At 39.9% G+C, this 25,151-nt stretch overlaps 1 protein-coding gene across 2 annotated transcripts in view; it reads right to left on the reverse strand.

Annotated features, from left to right (window-relative positions):
* LOC306884989 (glutamate receptor ionotropic, kainate 5-like) overlaps positions 1–25,151 on the reverse strand; it is a gene marked incomplete at its 3' end in the record, with an annotated part of 49,595 nt that overhangs the window by 4,677 nt on the left and 19,767 nt on the right. For both annotated transcript variants that reach the window (XM_079441283.1, XM_079441282.1), the window contains exons 12-17: positions 15,760–15,873; positions 14,433–14,542; positions 14,143–14,316; positions 11,123–11,288; positions 6,926–7,151; positions 672–800 (exon numbers count right to left, since the gene is read on the reverse strand). In XM_079441283.1, coding sequence (XP_079297409.1) covers positions 672–800; positions 6,926–7,151; positions 11,123–11,288; positions 14,143–14,316; positions 14,433–14,542; positions 15,760–15,873 — 919 coding nt within the window. The remainder of the gene's footprint in view (positions 1–671; positions 801–6,925; positions 7,152–11,122; positions 11,289–14,142; positions 14,317–14,432; positions 14,543–15,759; positions 15,874–25,151) is intronic.

Genomic DNA, 25,151 nt, shown 5'->3' on the forward strand with positions numbered 1-25,151 from the left:
ACCAAACATGACAGTTTTATTCCTATATACTGTATATTCTGAATGTTTTTACAGAGAGGTTTATCCACATATCAGTTGCCTGATTTATATAACATTTTATTCCTAAAGACATGGTGAAAATGTATTTATTGTTGACTATATTTTCTGATTTATGGAGTGACAAAAGAGATATATTTGTACTACAGTGTGTCAACAAAATGAAACAAGAATTTTGAACCTGGCTTTATCCATTGTTTAGACTTTTGTTCTGGAAATATATTGTGCCTTATTTGCATATTTAATATATATATTTATATATAAAACTTAAATCTTAATGTACTGCGAACTGGTGAATGCATGGTGATATCTATTAGCTATCAATTTTACCCTGTTCACCTATAAAATAATGTTGCCTTACAGTCTTTTATTGCAAAGACATTCATCAGGTTTTAGTATTCATCTAAAGGATAAAAGAATGAAAAACTATAGGACAAAATGAATAATTTTTTTTGTCCCTGTGAGAATAGCACAACTTTAACTAATACACACACGCAGACTTCAGGTTATAAATATTCAGGATTGTACCAGAACCATATATTAAAATGCCAGTACTGTTGGTATCAGGACGTACAGTAACAGAACGGTATATTATGTTGAGGTGCTAATGAGTAAAATAACAGCATTTCACTCACCTTTGGCTCGATGGTCTTCTTCTTTAGGACACTTTCCACCTTCCCACCATCGACGCTTTAGGATTTCTAATCTGTTGTTCTCTTGCAGCTGCAGTATGCCTAACGTGATCTCATCTCTGAATGGTGAACCTGCAAGAGAGTGAATTAAATTAGCTACACTAGTTTAGCTGTTAGCTAACTGGACTCCAAGGGTTACCTTAAACCTTTGCGAGGCTGAAAAACTTACCAACTATCTACCGCAGACAGGCTAAGGCTAGCAATGCTATGTTAAGTTTAGCAATGATACAGTAAACAGTTTTTGGCCTTTTGGACACCTATAGTGACAAGAACTGTTACAGCAAGTGACCCAAACCAGTGTTGCTCTCATTAGCACTCTGGTTTAACGTGTCATAACACATACGCTAACTGCTAAGACATGACTGAGTATGTCTTAAGTCAACTGATGTTGTGCAAATGAGTTAAATTAGCCAGTGTGTCAGAGTGAAAATGAATGTTATGATAGGTTAATTCCAAATTATTTGACTTGTTAGAATAACATCACCCTTCATTAAACATTACTGTATCACAGCTAATCATGTCTCGTTAATAACGACGTGAAATGAAAGGATGTGTTCATCAAATTAAAAGATGTTAATTCAAATTAAACACTGCAGATATGCACTGGAATGGATCCGGCTGTCACTGAATGTTAGTTTATTTTTCATTCAAAGGCTGTGAAGGTGCACCTCAATATAATAAGCACAAAACATTTATTTTATGTGTCAATCTCACTTACATCAAGCCCTGTGTTCAAAGTTGCAATTTTCTTATGTCATGTAAGCTAATAAATATGCACGCTTTCAAAATTACCTTCAACCTCATTAGAGAAAACCTGCCAGTGTCCAGTGATTGGTGCGGAAAACGTTCAGTTTTATCCGAAATGCCATTTTTGCTTGCTTCAACAAGTCTTTGAGCTGATTTATTGTGACTCATGTTTCACAGGACCCGTATCTGAGCACTTTGCCTCACTGTACCAGGTGAGCTACCGAGCAAGTTTACATCAGGAAAGCCATATGAAGCTAATTATGTGATGCAAACATCAAAATGTATTGGTTTACATATGCTTTGAAATAACAACATTGAATTGTGAAAGGTCTTTTTTTATTGATAATCCCCAGTAATAATAATTTTTATGAAAAAATTTGTGTTTTTTTTCTAGAAACTGCCGTTAATTTGTAGTTTGTTTGTTTTTTTGGTACGTAGAGGCACATTTTTCCAATTAACCTAAGTTATTTCTAAATTAATGTTTCATATCTTATAAAATTGTTTGCAAATATATTGGTTAACAAGAATAAATCTGATATTTAAAACTGCGCAGTTTTGAAAGGTCACCAACTGGATATTGCATTGCTTGTTGTAATTATATTCTAAGCTTGTTATCTCAGGTTATAAATGAATTTCTTTCACCTTTCAGCACTGAAATGTTTTGAGAAGTTTAACTATTTGTTGTTTTATTTGAAAATGACCCGATTGAACCTCACTATTGATGCTGATTATTCAACACAAAAGCACATACAGTACATTAAACATGAAAAGCTATTCACAAACAATTTTACTACTGTAATGTGATGTACTTTTCGACTGAAATAGAATATTTATAGAAGAACATATTCTGATGAATAAAGCAAATTTCATAACATTTGTTAATGCATTAGGTACCTTTAGCCTTTAATCTATCTATATTTAAGTATCTAATATGAACTAACAAATTAAATGACCAATATATTCAAAATAATATTATACTACATCAATAAATGTGTTAATGTTTTTTCATAGTTTATGTTACTAGTCTTCAACAAATTGAACCATATTGTGAGGTGTTACAGAAGGTATGGGTGTGATTAAATAGTCGCTTGAAAGGTCAATTTTGATTTCATGTTTTACAGTCTAACCCAGTCTAAGGACTCTGTGGTGACACCATCTGCACTCCAGGTTGCTATGGAAGTGGATGTGGGGTGTCCATGGTGACCAGCCTCTTCATGAATGAGTGGATGAGAGGATTTTATCACTTGGCACCAGAACTTTAGAAGGCGACCTGAAGAGATGAGTTAGAACCGGGAGGAGGGAATGAATGTTTGAGCTCCTGGAAGACATTCTATGACCTGGAGATAGTCTTTGAAGACGGATGCTGCTCCTGGGCTCTCATTTCAAATCTGTTTACGGGATCATGCGATTATGAGCGTATGGTGATGTTTTGGAGGGCAGTTTAGCCTAGTGGTCATGAGGTTGTTGGACTGATCTTCCCGGAGGACAGAAGATCAAAAACAGCAAGCAGCACTGGTAATTTTCTCACTGCATCTATTAACCTACTGTAGGTACAAGTTCCCCACTGATGTTTGGGAGTATTCATAAGCATCCCAGTTTCATATGTCCTGTCTTTTACTCATACTCTCATAATTTTATCTGCTAAAACAAGACTTGTTAACTATGAATGTTAACTATGTTAATAGTCATTTTTTTCCATGCTATAGAAGTCAATGGCTACCATCAACTGTTTGGTTAACAACATTTTTCAAAATACCTTCTTTTGTGTTAAACAGTTTATAGAAATTCATATACTTTTGGAACTTAAAAGATGAATAGATGATGACAGAATTTTAATTTTTTATGAACTTCCCTTTAATAATAACCACTAGTGAGTATTAAATCTACCTCCCAAAGCCTTTAACACCCCCGACGGGTTTAATTAAAAACCTTTGGACTGAATAGTTTGGATATCAGTGTTGTAATTGTTAACTGAAAGTAAAACTATTTGAATCTGTTTTAGTTGACTGAAATAAAGCTGAAATAAAACAAAATAAAAATATTAGATAAAAAAACCCTCAAACTTAACTTAAAAAACTCAAAAATGAAATTAAAGTTTAGAAATGTTGCCTTTGCAACCAGCTGAAATAAAATAAGTTTAAATTACTAAAACTGAAATATACATTAAAATGAAAATATATAAATAAAATACAAATGACAAAAGCACTTTTTAAAACATTCTTAAAACTTCAACTAAAATCTAAAAATTAAAGTGAATTAAAAATGAAAGTATATAAATATCACTAGAATAAAATTTATTACTTTTTATTGCTAGCAGTGTTTTCAATTTCTGTCCAATTAGATTTCCACTATTTCTAATCCTCCTACAGGTTTCATCAGATTTCATCAGAAAACCCACAGACCATGTCAGAAAAGAGCTATTAAAAGGTTTCTGATATACTACACTGTTCAAGTGTAAGACGTCAAAGACATGAAACAATTCTTTACCAATCGTAGGGACATGAAACTTGATATGTATTGCTGCCAAAAGCAACAAGAGCATTTGGTGACAGCTCCGTGTTCTACTCAAAGCTTCATAAAAATACAACTTTTTAGCATTTTATTTAATATTATTTCATGAGTTAGAATAGTATTCACTGTCATGACTACTCTACTGATGATAGATTTAATTCTTTGTAATCTTCTAGAGGTAGTTTTAATTAAAATCCAGAACGTTCATATTTTAAGCTCTTGTCTCTGTTCTTACAAATGCCAAAGGTGGCTGGTGGGGATCCAATACAGGACAAAAAGCAATACAATTGTTTAGTATTTTCAGTGCTTTGATTAACTGTACTGACGACAGTAGAAGTAAAGACATTTTGCATTTCAGAAATGTCCTGATCATCTTCAAAAGAACGCAGAAAAAATATAATAGAACTATTAGTTTGCTTAGACGTCTTTGGGAATTGGAGCAGTAGGCCTACTGTGCAAAATCACCACATGACGCCAATAACACTTTTACGGCCTATTTCACTTTCACAGCTGGATGTAAGCTTCTTAAATTTTGACTTGACAAGCCCCTTTGCACTCAAGTCCAGAAACCCCTTCTACATTATTCCAGCGTATACAGTGGCTCAATAGTGGGCATTATCTCACCAGCCCAATTCTTTAGCTACGATTAAGACCCCACGTTTTCTCTTTTCCAGCCTTCCTCATCGTAATACCCACTAGTGAGTATTAAAGCCCTCAATGCAAAACACATATGCCATAAATTGTTTCTTTTCCCTCCCTCATATCTTTGTCTGTCAAGGAGTAATTGCTGAAAATGTCAAATGTCAAAGACAAAGTCAGAATTGCTATTTATCAAGCGTTGTGAAAAGTGGCAAGCCATCTATCCAGGAGAAAAATTAGAAAGAAATGTGCAATGCCAGAGTGTAAAGAGATGCTATCATTGTGACAACAGCTTTCTTGTCTGTGTGATGTTCTCTGGGCCATCATCATATTTATTTCTGACAGAAATAAAACACTATTTTTGATTTTACTTTTGGACTTTTTATGCAGAGGGACAATGGAGAGACAACAAGAAATATTAAAGAAAAAATAGCGACTTCAGAAAATGCCACAAACCACACTCAAACTGGCACCATCCTCTTGAGCACCACGGCTAAACATATCAGAGTATATGGTAACAGCTAAGCCACTTCTCAGACACAACTAAAACACAGAAAGTTGATGTTTTGCCTAATATATAAACAAATGTTGGAATGTATTTACAATTATATATTTATATTTATTTACTGGCATATTTACTGCCATAAAAATAAATACATACTGCAAATAAAATGTTTGACTGTTTGGTTAATTAATATAAATACTGTAAATTTTAAAGTGCATAATTTCTGTGCCACTAGAAGTAATTTTTTCCACTTTAGTTGTCTCTGCACATTACACTTGGAAAAGAATAAATGTTCTGGCATTAATAGTGCTGTATATGATTTTTTTGACTGTACTAAAGCATAAAAATACCATAATATATTAGCAGATATTTAGGACACAGTTCACTGAAAAAAAAAAAAAAAAAATTCTACAGCCAGTTATTCTATGTTGAAGTGTGTGTTCCGTGTCAGAATGTCTGTTTTGTTTTGATCTGTGTGATTCTGCCCACTGCCAATTTAACCAATTTCGACAACCTGGGTTGCCAGATGACGGAAAACACAGCGTGTTGCAGCCATGGAAACCAGCAAACAATATGGATCAGTGACTGCAGATTGTATCTGACCTATAAAGCTTTGGCAACCATTGAAAAAGCTAAAGTTGATAAATTAACTGCTCAGCTTAAGGCTTGTTGCCTAACATTGTCAGTTATGCTCTTTCATTGTGGTACCTGGCAGCCTGTGTGAGAATCAAGGAAGAGGTGGCAGAAGAAATAACGCTGTCCAATATTTTGAATTTTGAGTACTCACTAGGTATCAATATTACATACTGCATCTTTAAACTGGAATATGTCTGGATGTCAGTGGGTCATGGTTTGGCTCGGGTTAGATGCCAAAATGAAAACAAGGCTGTGAGTGTACAATACATTGAACACATATGTGACCCTGGACCACAAAACCAGTCTTAAGTCGCTGGGATATATTTGTAGCAATAGCCAAAAATACACTATATGGGTCAAAATTATAGATTTTTCTTTTATGCCAAAAATCATTAGGATATTAAGTAAAGATGAAGATATTTAGTCAATTTCCTACTGTAAATATATAAAAACTTAATTTTTTGATTAGTAATATGCATTGCTAAGAGCTTCATTTGGACAACTTTAAAGGAGATTTTCTCAATATTTAGATTTTTTTGCACCCTCAGATTCCAGATGTTCAAACGGTTGTATCTCGGCCAAATACTGTCCTATCCTAAAAAACCATACATCAATGGAAAGATTATTTATTCAGATTTCAGAAGATGTATAAATCTCAATTTAAAAAAATTGACCCTTATGACTGGTTTTGTGGTCCATGGTCACATATCTCTCACAGCCTTGTTTTCATGTAAAAAATTACTACCCTGAATAATTTTGATTAACTCCTTAAATAAAGCTCTTTATTGTCTCTATGTCTCTTTATTCACACCTATTCCAAAGTCACAATGAAAGTCTGCTTCCACCTCAGACTAAAAAAAATAGAACTGGCAATTTTTCTGAGATAAAGTTCAAAATAAGAAATAGAAAGATTTAAGACTCAAAGTTATTAGACACATTGTGAGACTTTTTCCACCGTTTGCTGCTTTAACCACTTGGATGAATAGGAATGCTAATGGCTAACTTTTTCCAGATACTGCATTAAAGACCTCCTTGCTGGACACTCAAAAATATTTCTACTTACATAAGAAGGTTAAAATCAGACTTTGATTTCTCTTAAACCTTTATATTCCACCTGAAGCCTTTCTCTCTCTTTCTCTTTCTTTTCTGCCTTACTCACCCAGAGGCATGCCGATGCCGTAGCCCTTGGTGTCCAGCAGGCCTCCAATCTGCGTGAGGTTGCAGTTGAGGCGTCGGTAGTACTCGTTCATGGTGCTCTCCAGAAGAAAGGCATACTTGGAGTTCAAAATCCGCGCTATGCCCTCCTCCGTGCTCTTCACGAACACGCTGGGCTGCTTGGAGTACATGTAATTCCACATGCGCTGGTACGTCTGGTAGCGCGAGTTCTGAGAGAGGCGATGAAAGTCATCGGAAAAGATGGAGAGAGAAAAGATAGGTGAAACAGATATAGTATTGGAAGGCGGAGAAAAATCAAAGATGAAATTATATTAGCGGTGACATGAAGACAGGTGAATGAATAAAGAGGCATTTTATTGGCAGACATTGAGTGAACTAGATTAAGGTAACAGATTGAAAGAAAGTGAAAATGTAAGGGAAAGAGAGATGGATAATACATTATTAATGTAATGGGGAAGTGAACTTGGCCTCCAGTGTGAATATGGATGTAGCTGTGAGTCACTAGGCCAACTGCTTACTGCCACAAACAGGACATGATGCATTATGACATGAGTCAAAGCACACACAGACTAGTCAATTAGTTTTACCTCTAATTAAAGAGTCTGTTTCAACTGTTTGTGTATCACATGACTTTATCTGCACTTGTTTTATATGTGGTGACAACATTTTGGTTTAGCTTTGGTTTTTCAGCCAGTATTTTAATTTCGCACACTAGTCAACTACTTTTCTGGGCAACTAATCAAAAAGAGTAGTTAAGAAAACTGTACTGGGAATGGATGCATCTATGATTTGTGGAACTGATTTAAACTAAGCTACACTTAAAAGTATTACAAAATTAGCCAAAGTATCAATAATAAATATGAATGCATTTAAATATTACTAATAATATATATATTGTTAAAATAAAATGTATATTGTTTGTTTTTAAGTATTAATATTCATTAGTAGTAATAAATCAGCAATAAAAAGGTTAGAAATGTGTAATATTTAAACTGTCATTTGAAGTTTTGGGCTCAGTAAGATTATTTTTAAAGAAATTAATACTTTTATTAAGCAAGGATGCATTAAATCAATCAAAAGTAACAGCATTTATAATGTTAAAAAATTATTTCTAATTCAAATAAAAGTTCTATTTCACCGTTTCAGACCGCCAGAGATGGTCAATACATGGTGGAAGAAGTTGCGTCTCTCACATCACATCGAGAATCTCGTATTAATTCAGTCACACGTGACCTTGACCGATGACTTGTCGGAAGCTATATCAGCTCCTGACTACGTCACGGTTGGTCTCTTTGTCATTCTTGCGGAGAGATCTCGTTGAGCGTACACAGCTTTTGGGTTGGCGTTTGCTCCCTGCTATAGCTGTGCCTCAAGAGAGAAAAGACAGTGCGATTGCGTTGAATTATTGGATTAGTCGTTGGATTTTTGGATTGGATTATACTTGGCCCATTGGTTGTCCAGGGTCATTACAAGCGGTGTTCCAGCTGCTGTGGTGAGTACTGCTAGAACTTATTGGGTCACCAGGGTTCTGTGTTCACTGCGTGTGCATTCAAACTAGAGCTCACTGGTAAACCAGGGCGTCGGTTTATTACGTGCGGTTACTGAGGCAACCACGTAACGCGTTATTGTTGCAGTTCTGTATCTTTCCCGTTCGACACCGAGACCAGGGGAATGGTGCCTACACAAGGAGGTTGTTCAGACAATTTGGAAGGATTACGGGACAGCAGCTGTAGACCTTTTTGCCAGCAAGTCAACGACACATTGTCTCCTATCGTTTTCAGCACAGGAGGAAGAGGGCTCATTGGGACAGGATGCTCTGGCCCACGAATGGCCAGATCTACTCCTCTGTGCCTTTCCCCCAATTCCTCTTCTTTGGTCTGTCCTGACGCAGGCGCAGGAGTGACATCACAGACTCCTTCTAGTGGCTCCTTGTTGGCCAGCAATGCCTTGGTTCAGCCTCCTATTGACTCTGACAACTGGTCCGCCTCAGCCGCTACCAGTTCGGAAGGATCTGCTGTCACAAATGGAGGGAGCGTTGTGGCATCCTTTCCCGGGCAGGCTGAAATTGTAAATCTGGCCCCTGGGGTTGAGAGGATGCTATCCCAGTGTTCAGCGGGAGTGAGGAATACGGTCATGAGTGCTAGGGCTCCTTCAACTTGCACTTAGGCGAGTAAGTGGAAGCAGTTTGTCTCTTGGTGCGCAAACCGAGCTCTCAGTCCAACTGATTGCCCAATCAGTGTGGTGTTGGACTTCCTGCAATATTTGTTGGATGCTGGATGATCTCCAGCCACACTTAAAGTGTTTGTGGCTGCCCTGTCAGCCCACCGCCACCAGTACGGGCAGTATGTTCCCAGTAGGATTTACAGGTGGTATTGGACAGGTTATGTCTAGCACCCTATGAGGCTGTTGAGCAAGCAGACATAAGGAGTCTCTCTATGAAGACGGCATTTCTGTTGGCCATAACGTCAGCCAGAAGAGTCAGCGAGTTGCATGCACTGTCTGCGAGCCCGCAATGTCTCAGGTGGGGACCAGAGGACAGTCAGGTTACACTTTGGCCGAATCCAGCGTTTCAGCCCAAAGTATTGTCACCTCAATTCATGAATTAACCTATTCAGCTGGCAGCATTCCCGCAGGAGGGAAGGGCCTCGTGGGCAGCCCTATGCCCAGTCCGTATGTGAAGTGAAGTGAAGTAACATACTGCCAAGTATGGTGACCCATACTCGGAATTCGTGTTCTGCATTTAACCCATCCAACGTGCACACACACAGCAGTGAACACACACACACCGTGAACACACACCCGGAGCAGTGGGCAGCCATTTATGCTGCGGCGCCCGGGGAGCAGTTGGGGGTTTGGTGCCTTGCTCAACCTTTGGAATACGAGTCCGACTCTCTAACCATTAGGCTAGAGACTTCCCAGTTGAAGCAGTATGTATTGAGGACTGTCTCATTGCGCGTCACAGACCCGGCAAGTTTTGGACCCGGCAAGAAAGGTGAACCTTTGTCAAAACAAAGGCTCGCTCACAGGGTGGCGGACTCTATTGTGGAGGCATAACGTGCGACAGGTTGTGTATTGCCTGCAACTGTTAAATGTCATTCCACTCAAGCAGTGGCCACTTCTTATGCAGCATTACGTGGTGTGCCTCTCTCGGAAATATGTGCGGCAGCTACATGGGCCTCACCTTGCACATTCACAATTTTATTGACTTAATGTGGCTCCTTCTTCCCTGATCAGTTCTGCCATATTTTCAGAAGATGTTTGAGCTTATATCCTCGTAACTTGGCTGTATTCGTCTTCCACCATGTCTTGACCGTCTCTGGCGGTCTGAAACGGTGAAATAGAACGCTGGTTACGCCAGAGTCTCTGGTCACTCAGATTGAGAATGACTATGAGACCGACCGTGACGTAGTCAGGAGCTGATATAGCTTCCGACAAGTCATTAGTCAAGGTCACGTGTGACTGAATTAATACGAGATTCTCGAAATGATGTGCGAGACGCGACTCCTTCCACCATGTATTGACCATCTCTGGCGGTCTTCCACCGTTCATAGAACCACGGTTACTCCAGTAACCAGCGTTATTTTAAGCTTTCTATTGATCAAATAATCCTTAAAAAGAAAAAAAAAAAAAAAAAAAACACTTCTTGAGCAGTAAATCAGCATATGAGAATTTTTTTTTTTTAACGCTCACGAGACACTAAGACTGGAGTAATGACACTGAAAATTCAGCTTTGAATCACAGGAATAAATTACATTTTAAAATTTGTTTCAATAAAACACGTTAAAAACAAAAATTTTGACTGTTTTTTGATTAAATAAATGTAGTCTTGGTGGGCACACAGACGGCATTTTTTTACAGACCCCAATGTTTTAAACTGTAGTGTGTAAATATTGTCAGAATTATTCATACAAAACCTAATATTTCCATTATTGAATATTCATATATGCAAGGAGTGGGACATGTGTAGAATTTTGTGAATGAACAGTTTCAGTTCAGTGGAAATCTGAAGCTTTTAGTGAAATTTAGCCGGCAGATTCTGTGTGGGCCTGAATATGAGTCACTAGTTAAAACTCCCGTCATAAACAGGAAGTGATGCAATATGACATCACATGTGCACACATGGTAAGCCAGTGACACAAATCTCACACATAAACAGTTTCAAACAAACAAATATTTGTACCATGAAGAAGGTCATAGTACTTCCTCCTTGAATAGTCCCATACTGGATGTTGGTCTGATCGGCCAAGTCGTCAGCAGATTCGATTGGCACGTCCATTCTCTGGACCGTCAGGAAAGCTGCGAGGTTCGCCGTGTAGGAGGAAATGATGATCAACGTGAATGCCCACCTGTTTCAGACACACACAAACACATTTTTTATTTCCTATCAGAAATATCAGTGTGTACATTAGAGCCACATGTTTACATTAGACACATCTGTGTGCAGATTTGCTGACACACACAAACATCATTCAATGAAATATTGAAAAACACCCACAGCTGCAATGTTGACCACCAGATCAACCTGGTTTGATCTAATGCAAAATAACAAGCTTTCAATAAATACACTAATAATTTCTGGGTTAAATACAACCCAGTGCTGGGTAAATATTGGACAGAACACATGCTGGGTTGTTTTCAATCAACAGTTGGGTTAAATGTTTAACCCAACCTTCTGGGCAATAACCCAGCCGCTGGGTTCGTCCATATTTTACCCAGCACTGGGTTGTATTTAACCCAGCATTTTTTAGAGGGTAGTGTTTTCAAACTCTGAGTTTGAATTATCGGTAATGTGAATGAATTAATGCATCATGACACACTAAATAAAAAATGAAAAAATCAAACACACAAGACAAAAATTTAGCACATTAATCTATATATTTATGCCAGATATTCCAACCAATAAGATCTGCAAAAATTAGGTCATTCCACGTTTAAACTGGAAAACTATAAAAGTGTGTGTGTGTGTGTGTGTGTGTGTGTGTGCGTATTTTTTTCAGATGATGGCCAAATCATGGCCAGATGAAAGGAAACTCCTGAAGTCCTCAGAGAAAGAGCTTTCATGAGACCGGTGAAGCATTTACAAATTTTCTAAAGTGACTGGCCTCCAAAAATACACAAACTGCCAGATTAGTTATTTGTCATTAAATAAAAGCTCTTTATCAAATATTAAAGTACACCAATTGCAGACACACGTCCCCCAGAGCATCACGGAGTCAGAGCCATGAAGCAGAGATAGACGCCAGCTCCACTTTCTGGGTCACCCCTGTGTGGGATTAAAGTTGCATCTATTGTGTTTATTCGCACCACAGATGATTAAACATTCGGCTTCCACTGCATGCACAGATCGAATCATTTCAACTCCATTGTCACTCTTCCTAAAAGTGGTTGTTCAACTTAAATGACCTCAACAGCACGGCGCAGGACAGAAATTGAAGAGATGGAACAGAAGACAGCTTGACTTGATAGCAGAAAGAGCAAAATTAACTCAGCAACATGATTTGAGGTGGGAGACTAATCTAGAAATACACTACAAAAGTGTGAAGCACACAATGTATGTCAGCACACAAAACAAACATGCCCAAACAAATTTCAGTGAGAAAAGACACACTCTTAATGGTCTCTTTACACAGAGAACAGATTTTCAGTCCATGATAAAATGAAAAAATGCGTTCCCATGTGTGAAAATATGCCCTGCAGAACATTTTCTCGCTAAGTAGGTCATTTTTTGGCCGCTTGGCCAAAAAATAAATAAAAACACCTACCAACAAATAAGATATAAGCGGATATTCAGTTAGAGGCACTTCATATGAATTCTTGAAAACTTCCAACTGTAATTAATTTGTTTAAACTTCCAACTGTAATTAATTTGTTTAAACATGCCCTGAAATAAAGTGCTTTTATTTTTAACACCAGAAAGTAGTCAGTTAAATATATAAATATTTATATAAATTAAATTAATTTACATTTAATACTTACATTTAAATATGTAAATAACTTTTATTTCTTAATTAAAAACCGAATTACATTTCTGATCTTTTAACTGCTGTCACGCCCAATTTTTATCATGACAAAATATAGACTTTTTTTTTTTTATACTCAATTGTTCTCAAAATGTTTTGTGTGATGGTAATATTGCTGATAGTGATTCTATGAATTTGAATTTGAAAAAAATAACATACAAATTACACAAAATTAACAAAAATGTGTTTTAGGGTAATTGGCAAAAGTGCAGTACAATTAAATATACTTTTCATCATTTTTGAACACTTTTAATGAATTTACTATAAAAAAAGAAGTTAAAAAGTCTGGGTTGATTGGGACAAAAGCAACAAAACCAAGAAATTCTGGAAAATCTAACCATTTAAGAATCATATTCTAACACTAGAAAAAGCTATTAAAAAGAAACAATACAAAATATAATGCTAGTATAACCTTCCTTTAATATCCTGTAAAATAATTATACCTTTTTTAATTATACCTTAGGTTTTAGTAATTTAGGTGCTTTTATTTATAGTATAGCAAATAGAAAAAAATACACGTATAATGAGCTTATTTATAAATCAATTTTTTTAGGTAGTTTATTTTTAACATTTCTAATTTTCTAAATCTAAAGATTATGTTTTTTTTCCCTAATATTTTTATTTTCAGATTTATTTCAGCTACCGAAAACAGTTACTATTAGCTGTAGTTTTAAGGCTGGAATACACACAACTTTAAAATCTGAAAAGATCATCATACACTTACTGACTTTGTAAATACTTACAGAGGAAAAACTGGGCATTATACACTAAACGACTGAGGTTCTTACTATCAGTCTTTAAAGTCATTCTGATCACAACAACCTCAGAAACGTGCACCTTGTTGCTAAAATCGGCTCAAAATATCAAACATGTTTGATATCCTCTGACTGGATGGAATCAAAATCTGTGTGATTCTGAGACCATTATACAATCCGATGAAATTTATCAACTCAAATCTGCAGACCGGCTCTGACTTAGCATCAACTTCTCCAGGCTGTGAATAGACGCAAACATCTTGTAGCTTATTCCAGCCTTTAGTTTATTAGCTTTGCTGTCACCCATATAAGGATCATGTGGTGTCGATACTGATATTGCATTCGGTGTGAAGAAGTGTACACACGCACACTTACTGCATGGTCTCTTACACCTCAAAGCAAGTGCGAAACATCGGCACACTCACCAAACGCCACTAACACAGCGTGTGGACAGAGCCCGGGGCATGATCTCTGAGCCCTGCTGCATGAAACCACCGACCGGAAACCACAGGCTGTTCCCCAGCGTGTACTGATTCTCCAGCAGGTCCCTACGGTCCCGCCAACACGGGAAGGGGTTGTACCACTCATACGGACTCAGCCTGATGGAGGGAGGGGAAGAAACAGAGAAAGAAGCTGTTACCTCAAGAAGAACACTGGACTGTGAATATAATGATATTCAAACTAGATGTGTGTATATTGAGTGACAGTGCGGTACCTGGCAGCCAGGAAGAGCACACAGCTAACGGCCAGATAGGCTAAAAGCATAAATAGCCAGACAGCTGGCGAAAAGGGATCCAAGAAGGAGAAATAACCTGGCTTCCTGCCCTGTAGAGAGCACATAACAATACAAACAATGTTTTTACCACTCCTACACCCAGAGACTCTCCAAACAGTTGAAAGCTTTTTCTGATACAATCGCTGTTTGTTGTTGTTCTGCTGCTGAGTGCATGCTTTCATATGAAGAAATTGAGTAAAAGTTTGTTTTTGATGCCGACAAAACATTATGCACAATTTTTCATTTGTGCATTTATGCATTATGCATCAACCAGGTGCTTTTATCCAAAGCGACAATGCATTCAAGGTGTACATTTGATAAATTCATGTCTTCTCAGAGAACTGATGCCGTTTTACTCGCGCCATGCCTTACTTTTTGAGCTACAGGAATGATTTTCATGCAGGAAATGTTAAATAATAATTCAACCAAATAAATTCTTCACTAAACACCACCCCTTGGTTACTTTTACTAACCCAAACAAGCAGTTCAGAACATCCCATAGTATATTCAGTATATTTTTACATTGTACTGTGATCATAAAAATTGACTTTTCTTATGTAGTCAGCAGTTTTATTTGCTTTTTTTCTTTAAACGGATTGTTAAATTATGCAGTAATGATTAAAAATAGACACTGTAAATAATAATTGACAGATGGTAATACTAATTATTCTACAATAAGCAAGCATTAATATTAATAACAAAAAAAAAAACAAAAAAAATGTTGTTAGTATTATCATAAATGTTCTTTATAGTTTTTGAGAGGAAATAAGTAAACACTAACAATAATAATTACACCATTTTCAAAATAATAATAATAATAATTATTAAAGCAATATTAAACATTAATAATAAAAAATATTTATAATGATTCTTTTTACTATTACAATTATTATTGTTATTATTTTTATTATAAATAATGTTTTCTTGTTTTTTATGATAAACTAATGTTATTGTTAAAAATGTTCTTGACTGGTTTTAAGAGAGAAAGCAAACAACAACAATAACAACAGTCATAATAAAAAACATTTTATTAATAATAATAATAATAATAATAATTATTATTATTAATACATATATTTTTACATGTTATTATTATTATTATTTTATTATCATCAATGTTCTTGATAAGTTTTGTTATATTGACCCAAGAATACTATAGAGCCATAAAATAGTGAAAATAGTGTGTCAATAATGTAAAATGACCAGATTAAACACTCAATTTTCAGTTAAAGGTATTTCATTATTGAATTCAGTGATGGTGTCTTACTATGTGGACGCGATACAGAATACTGATGCCAAGGTTCATGAAAGGTTTGGAGAAATCGATGACCTTCTCCCTCTCTGATGTGATGGTAAATCCAGCCACCGCCAGATCCGCTTTCTGTAACAGACAGAAAAAAAGAGAGTTACTAGTATACTAGTTTGATATAGTGCTCTTAGTTGTTTTGCCACCAGTGCGGATGCATCGTGCAAAAACATTTTAGGTAAAAATACTATTGGAGAAATTACATTTGCAGAGGTAATTGGAATGAAGTTGCACATTAATGACCTTAAACACGCATGAACTACAGCAAAAGACAAAAACTAACCCTGATTTTTATTTCTCAAGCACAAAATTAAGTGCTATATTCATAGATTAGTTCATAAAAAAACCTTTAAAGAAATGGCTGAAGTCTTACTGAGTAAAATCAGGAATACATTTACTTCCTCTATTATTTGAGACCAATTAAATCAAGTGAGTTTCAGTCACTGAAACATTTTAAAGACTAAATGAACAATAAAAGTATTTTAAAAATGACCTATAATAAACCTGATGGACTTCCGGGACACCTACAGTATGCTTCAAGGTTTTACTGAATTGTACTAACTATCAACTCTCTGTCATGGTGATAATTTAGCAATGTTGCTAAGCACTCATTGGCATATCGCTGTGTCAGTTGTAAAATGCTTGACTGGAAGCAGGCCTGTGATTTGGTTAAATTTTGTTGGTGCTCGACGTGTGTTCCCACGCTAAACATTGACCTTGGTTTCAAGAAGCACTCGAGAAGAAAAGCGTTTGACATTGTCTGAGCTTCATTGATGAAGACAAGGTGTGGCAGACAAAAGAAAAAGGATATTTAGCACAAGGAGAAGGAGCAAAGAGATGGGAGAAGAACTGAAAAGGGGAAAGTCAAGGCTGGAGAGCTGGATGGATGAATGGACAGATAATAAAGGGATATAAGTACACTGGAAGAAGCCTGGCTTGATGGAAGAATTCGATATGAGAGTCCTTGGGTAAAAGGAAAGAGATTTATTTATTACGGGGAAGGAGAGAGATAGAAAAACAGGGCTAAAGAGTGCAATACAGCCCTATGAAAACGGAAGAGCGAGGGGGAGAAATAAAGCAACGGTCCTTGAGAGAAGAAACAGCTACAGAAAGGGGCGATGAGGAATGGTTAAGAACAGAGAGATGGTAAAAACAGGCTTCCAGCGAGGACACAGGGAATATTGTGCCCTTGAGAGATGAAGGGAACGAGGGATACGAATGAAAAATGAAGGGGGAGAGAATAAAAAAGAACAAGAGTGAAAGTTCCTGAGGAAGGAAAAGAACAATAATGAATAAAAAAAAAAGCACACTGTGGCATTATTTTGCCCTTTTTCTTTCCTTCCTCCAGGAGGAGGGGGTGACAGTGTTAGAGTAACTAAAAGTTGTGAGGATGCTAACTTAACTGCATTTTTCAGTAGTGTGACAGTAGATGAACTGTTTCAAAAGTATAGAGTATACAGTGTAGAACAAACTGTTCTTTTTTTGTCACTGTACTTCACATAGAGCATTACAGCCAAACAAGCTCAGGTAAAAATCATATATATGTGTGTGTGTGTTTGTGTATATATATATATATATATATATATATATATATATATATATATATATATATATATATATATATATTATTCAGATGATGTATATATCTCAATTTTAAAAAATTGACCCTTATGACTGGTTTTGTGGTCCACAAAACCAGCCATAAGGGTACATTTTTTTAAAATTGAGATTCATACATCATCTGAAAGCTGAATAAATACGCTTTCCATTGATGTAAGGTTTGTTAGGATCGGACAATATTTGGCCTAGTTCTTAGCAATGCAAATTACTAATCAAAAATTCCGTTTTTATATATTTACGGTAGGAAATTTACAGAATATCTTCATGGAACATGATCTTTACTTAATATCCTAAGGATTTTTGGCATAAAAGAAAAATTGATAATTGGTCACGTGACAAGAGTGACGTGAGAAACTATGATCCATAAGCGAGTTTGTCTTTATTGTTGCTGTTTTCATAAAGAAAAAAATACAATAGAAAGAGAGAAAAGGCCTCATACAATGCAAGTAAGCTATATCTGTCTTATTCATTTTGTTAATAATAGTTAGATGTTTAATATAGGCCTATGCGAATTTGTCATTGTATTATTTTATGGCTGATGTGTTTTAATTAATAGGCTAATAATGAACCCCAAACTACGATCGTTTTAAAGAAAGGGCAACTCCAAAGACTGTTTATTTATTTCTGTTACAGCATGGGTAAAACATATTTCCCTTATTCATATTGTTAATAAAAGTTCAAAGTTTAATATAGGCCTAAGTGAATTTGTCATTGTAGGGTATAGCCTTTTTTATTTTTTTATTAATAACAATAATGAGCCAAACTAAGCATTCGTTTGAAGTAAGGGGAAAATCCCAAAACCTTTTATTTATTTGTTACAACGCGGGTATGTCTTATTCAGTCAGTTAATAAAAGTTTTATGTTTAATATACAGTAAGCTACTTTGTCATTGTATTGCTGATGTTGTTTGGGGGATTTTTTTTATTTTCATTAAGAGTAGCCTAATACTGAATCAACCTTAAGCATTAATTTTGTTCCAAGAATAGGAAAGATTTAACGTTAAAGATCCAAATAAGCGCCGCAGACGCGAGAATGCGAGATTGGTTGCTGCTGAGGTAAATAGACGCTCTCGACGCTCTCTTAAGACTCTGCTTTATCTTTGCAATGGCTGTACAAATTTTCGTAAATCTTGATTTGGGCACGATGCAGGTAATAATATGATCAAAAAGTCATGGCAACAAACGACTTCCTAAGTCAGTTTAAGTTGAAACGTCTTTCACAATCAATTTGATTCAACTTAATTCATGTTCTACTGTTGCTTATTGTCATTGTAGGCTTAGGCTTCTTTTTTCTATTAATTTTAATGAATATACAAATTAATTAAATTAGTTCTATTTATTTTCTGTTACAAAATTTTCATTTATTTATTTATTTATTTAACACTGCACCCCCTACTTCCCGCGGTAATGCCCATACAATGTATTGTTGGCTATTGCTACAAATATACCTCAGCGACTTAAGATTTTGTGGTCCGCTTCTGGCTATAATCCTAATGCTTTCTCCCGGTGCTTGGCCTGTGCATATTTCTCTCCTGATTCAGACAAGGTGACTTTTTCCACTGGAAAACAGCATGATTTGTAATGGACTCGTATTTTAGCAACCAAAGCAACGGTTTGAAGTTAAAAGCATCTTAATGATGGATCTGTTTCTTCACAGGACATTAATTGATGGACTAGAGTGGTGTGGATTATTGTGATGTTTTTATCAGCTGTTTGGACTCTCATTCTGACGGCATCCATTCACTGTAGAGGAACCATTGCTGAGCAAGTGATATAATGCTACATTTCTCCAAATCTGTTTTTATGAAGAAATAAACTCTACATTTACATCTTGGATGGCATAAACTAGATTAAACATTCAGCAAATTTTTATTTCTGGGTGAACTATTCCTTTAAACAGCTTTGATATCCCCCAAATAGCTTTTGTGCAATTAGTCTAGCTGCTTTTATCGGAAGCTAGTAGTCTAGCATTGTCAACCTGAACAATTTGAAATAACAAGTAGCTTGCAGTTTTTCAAGCAAAGTAGTTTCCCCAACAGTAGGGGTGATCAATAGCAGTTTATTCTGCTTAAAAACCAAGTGTACCCCAGATATCTCTCAATCTGCTTAATTACTGGCTAATTGATTACTGAGAGATAGCTTTGTAAATCATCAAACGCTGGTGTCAGGCAAGAGCTGAAGTGCGTGTCCATTAAGAAAGATGTGCGGTATGTGTACGTGCACGGTTTACACACACAATACGTCAACAAGTGCCAACAGTACACTAGCGTTAGCAGCTGTAATGGTATAGCGCCACAGGATAAGTAGACACAGAAGGAACTGATTAGTATGTGTGTGTGTTGGCATATTTCAAAAGGGCTTTGCTGAGACCTGCCCACACTGGAGTTAATAGAATGACATTCCCGTTCTTATTACTGCTGCCATTATTTTTATCATTAGTGTGAATAGCGCTAATATCAGTAATCGTTACTCTAATGGAAATATCAGCTGGCAAAGGTTCAATGTGGAAATCCTGCTAATAAAAAAGAAATATATATATATATATATATATATATATATATATATATATATATATATATAGTGACGAGCGTCCCGAGTTCTCATCAGCGTTGCCCTGGAAACATACACGGAGCACCTGCAACCGCTTATCTCACTCTGATCGGTCACAGCTGCTCTTAATCAGCCCACGGCTAGATAAGCCGCGTGAGCGCCGACGAAGGTGAGACTTTTCTCCAAGAAGCTGAGAACTAATGCTTATTCTCATTCCGTTCCAGAGAGCAGTGTGTGACCGAACAGCCACCCCGAGCAACGCACGGACCCACCGCACCTGGAACCACCCTTTCAAAGAGCACCCCTGCACCGGAGCACGTAATTAAGCCTGTTTATTTAATAAACCCACCCTCCGGGGAATTAGTCTGAGCTCTTCTTGTTGCGTGATTCTTCCACCCCATTACACCGGTGGAGAATGCGGGCAGATTAGTGGAAGAAACAACGACAAGTGACCTCCACCCATTCACCGATTCCTGTGTTTTTTTTCCTCTGACAGGCGGCCGCTCCTCCCCCGAAATGGATGAGCTTCTCCAACCACTGGCGGAGGTCAGCATCCGCCAGCAACAAATAGTGGAGGCAGTGCAGGAGCTCACCGCATTACGTCTCGCCACCGCCCCAACGCGTTCCGCTACCAGATCCCCGAGTACAAGCTGTTCAACTACTACCAAAGATGACATCTCACAGTGATGTGGAGGCGCCCCTGCTCACTGGCGAGGCTCAACGAACCTACTTTGCGTTGCCAACGTCAACGGCCGATCAGTATGACGAGTTGAAGAGGGAAATCCTAGCCCGCATGGGGCTTTCGCCAGTTTGTGCTGCCCAGCACATTCACGAGTGGGAGTACAAGCCCCGCCTTGCAGCCAAACTGTCCCGACTAGCGCGACACTGGCTTTTGGATGGAGACCCAACGGCCACTCAGGTAGCGGAACGTGTAGTCATTGATCGCCGCCTTCGCGCTCTGCCGCGCTCTCACCCCCAAGCCGTGGGTATGCGAAATCCAACAACCACAACGGAGCTCGTGGAGGCGATCGAGCTGGTGGAGGCAGCCCAACATCGAGACGCTGGGGAGCGAACGCCGCTGTTCCCCTGGAGGGTGGTCCAGGAACGACGTGCGCCAGAGGGCATCTCAAGACCGATAAGCAGGCCGGCGGCTCCCTCTCCATGGGACGAGCCCATCCCCACAGAAGCCCCCCCACCACCCGTTCGGACGTGACTGGCCGGCTGCATTGTTCATCGTGACCTACCTGTTGGAGCTCCTGAAGCGGAGGTGAGGATTAATGGCCGGCCGTTTTAAGCCTTGTTGGACTCGGGCAGTGCGGTCAGTCTGGTCCAGGCCCACCTCTTCGCACCACGAGCCAAAGCCAAAACCTTCCTCCCTATCACGTGTGTGCATGGGGACACGAGACATGTACCGGCTCGCAAAGTGACGTTCTCCGCCACTCCTGGTGCCTGGCCGATCGAAGTAGGGGTAGTGAAAGACCTACCTGTCCCCGTTTTGCTCGGAAGAGACTGGCCAGGATTTGACCACCTGCTTGCCGCCGCTACACAGCCCAAAATGGAGACGCCGTCGGAGGAGGCCGACAAGAGGTCCCAGTCGCCACCCGGTCCTACTGGCCTCGGACAGCGGGAGAAATGGTGAGTCCCCTTCCCAAAATTCGAATCTGTTTTACGACGTCTTCCAACAGGTGACGAGTGGGGGTTCGTTTGCCAGAGAACAACGGGAAGACGACAGATTAAAACACTGCCGGAAGCAAGTGCGCACTGTCAAAGGCAAGGAAACCCAACCGGAAACCCCATCCTCTCCTGCACTTCATTGTCCAGAACGGCCTACTTTATTGTGTCTCCCAGCGAAGGGGGGGAGGAGAAACGGTTGCTAGTAGTGCCCTGCTCGAAGACGGAGATGGTGCTGGAGCTGGCTCACTCCCACCCGCTAGCGGGGCATCTCGGGGCAAACAATACCATCCAGCGCATCCGTGATCGCTTCCACTGGCCTGGGTTAGACGCAGAAGTAAAACGGTTCTGCCAGGCTTGCCCCACTTGTCAGAAAACGTCCCAAAGAACTCCTCCCCCCAGCCCGCTGATTCCGCTGCCCATCATAGAGCTGCCCTTCGGGCGCCTCGGGATGGACCTAGTGGGGCCGTTGCCTAAGTCTGCCCGGGGACACGAACACATCCTGGTCATTGTCGACTATGCCACCCTGTATCCAGAAGCCATACCCCTCTGGAAACCACCGCCAAGGTCATCGACCACGAGCTGTTCATGCTCTGCAGCCGGGTTGGCATACCAGCTGAGATCCTGACCGATCAGGGAACCCCCTTTATGTCCCGGCTAATGGCTGACCTCTGCCGGTCGCTCAAGGTAAAGCAGTTAAGGATCACCGTATACCATCTCCAGACCGATGGGCTGGTCGAACATTTTAACCAAACTCTAAAACAAATCCTGCGACGCGTGGTGGCTGAAGACAGCCATGACTGGGACCTCATGCTCCCCTATATTTTATTTGGTATACGGGAGGTTCCTCAAGCATCCACTGGCTTTACCCCATTTGAACGCCTCTTCGGCCGTCAACCCAGAGGGCTGCTCGATGTGGCGAGAGAGGTGTGGGAACGAGAGCCCTCGCCACATCGCTCCGTGGTCGAGCATGTCAGAGAGATCAGACAGAGGATTGACCGAGGCATGCCATTAGTCCGGGAACACCTCACAAAAGTGCAGCAAGCTCAACAACGGCACTACAACTGGACAGCCCAGCCACGGGAATTCCAGCCGGGATTCTTGGCCACCTGGCAGGGTCCATATACGGTGCTAGAGAGAATCGGCCCGGTCACATATCGCTTGCGCCAGCCAGGTAGGCGAAGAACAGAACAGTTATACCACGTAAACCTGTTAAAAAAATGGGTAGGGACCAGAGATCAACTAGCCGCTCTTACAAATCACGGAACCCCCGGTTGTGGACCTCAACCCCCACCTGTCAGCTGCCCAGAAAGCCGAGCTGCAGCACTTGATCGGTCAGATGTGTTCTCCTCACTTCCTGGGCAGACACAAATCCTCCATCATGACATTCGAAAGCCACCTGGAGTCGTCGTAAGGCAACGGCCCTGTCGCGTCCCTGAGGCTCGTCGGCAGGCTATTGAGGAGGAAATCCAGCAAATGTTAAAGTTAGGGGTGATTGAACCATCTCGCAGCCCTTGGTCCAGCCCAACTGTCCTGGTCCCAAAACCAGATCGCACCCTCCGCTTCTGTAATGATTTCCGACGCCTCAATGAGGTTTCGGAGTTCGACGGCTACCCAATGCCTCGGGTGGATGAGTTGCTCGACCGCCTGGGAAGGGCCCGGTTCATTTCCCGTTTGGACATGACCAAAGGCTACTGGCAAGTACCCCGCTCTGAAGATGCAAAACATAAAACCGATTTTTCGACCCCTAGTGGCCACTGGCAGTACCAGACCCTTCCCTTCGGGCTACGTGGGGCATCCGCCACATTTCAGCGGTTAATTGACATCTTGCTACGGCCACATCAGGCCTAGGCGGCAGCCTACCTGGATGATGTGGTGATCCACTCCGAGCATTGGGAAGATCACCTGGACCGTCTGCGGAGGGTGATGATGGAACTCCGGAGGGCTGGACTCACCGCCAACCCTCGCAAATGTAACCTCGCTCTCTCTGAAGCGAAGTACCTGGGCTTCCAAGTGGGTCGCGGTCTCATCAAGCCCCAGGAAAAAATGTAGAGGCAGTGCGCTCCGCCCCGAGACCCAGCACGAAGTCCCAGGTACGAGCCTTCTTAGGGTTGGCGGGGTATTATCGCTGCTTCATCCCTAACTTTTCCTCTTTAGCCACCCCTCTGACAGACCTGACCAGGAAGGGGCAGCCGGAACAAGTACTCTGGAACCCCAATGCGGAGGAGGCGTTCCAGAAGGTGAAGCAAGCACTCACCGCTGAACCGGTCCTACGCGCCCCGGACTTCAGCTGCCCCTTCCTGCTGCAAACAGACATGTTGGACACAGGACTGGGGGCCGTCCTGTCTCAAATCCAGGAGGGAGAAGAGCACCCCATACTGTATATTAGCAGAAAGCTGACCCCGGCCGAGAAAAACTACGCTGCCGTGGAGAAGGAAGCTCTGGCCATCAAATGGGCAGTCCTGGAGCTTCGTTATTACCTCCTGGGCCGTAAATTCACCCTGCTGACGGACCATGCTCCCCTCCAGTGGATGGCATGAGCCAAAGATACCAACACTAGGGTGACACGGTGGTTCCTCACGCTCCAGGACTTCCATTTCCTTGTCCGTCATTGAGCCGGAGCTGCCCATGCCAACACCGATGGAATTCTCGGATCTGGTCAGCTTTCTCAGGTCTGTCAGGGGTCACTCCCCACCCACCCCGATATCTCCCTTGTTATCCCCGTATTTTGTCATCAGGTCCAGGACAACGCTTAGGGGGAGGGAGTGTGATGAGCGTCCCGAGTTCTCATCAGTGTTGCCCTGGAAACATACACGGAGCACCTGCACCCGCTCATCTCACTCTGATCGGTCACAGCTGCTCTTAATCAGCCCACGGCTAGATAAGCCGCGTGGGCACCGACGAAGGTGAGACTTTACTCCAAGAAGCTATGAACTAATGCGTATTCTCATTCCGTTCCAGAGAGCAGTGTGTGACCGAACAGCCACCCCAAGCAACGCACAGACCCACTGCACCTGGAACCACATTTTCAAAGGGCACCCCTGCCCTTTGAATCACGGAAATTAAGCCTGTTTGTTTAATAAATCCACCCTCCGGGGAATTAATCTGAGCTCTCCTTGTTGCGTGATTCTTCCACCCCGTTACTATATATATATATATATATATATATATATATATATATATATATATATATATATACAGTGGTGTGAAAAAGTGTTGGCCCCCTTGCTGATTTTTTATATTTTTGCATGTTTGTCACACTTTAATGTTTCAGATCATCAGACAAATTTAAATATTAATCAAAGATAACACGTAAACACATCATGCAGTTTTTGAATTAAGTTTTTTATTATGAAGGGAAAACAAAATCCAAACCCACATGGCCCTGTGTGAAAAAGTGCTTGCCCCCTAAACCTAATAACTGGTTGGGCCACCCTTAGCAGCAACAACTGCAATCAAGCATTAACTTGCAATGAGTCTGTTGCAGCGCTGTGGAGGAATTTTGGCCCACTC

Source organism: Barbus barbus, assembly GCF_936440315.1.
Source record: "Barbus barbus genome assembly, chromosome: 19".
In the NCBI taxonomy this organism is placed as follows: Eukaryota; Metazoa; Chordata; class Actinopteri; order Cypriniformes; family Cyprinidae; genus Barbus; species Barbus barbus.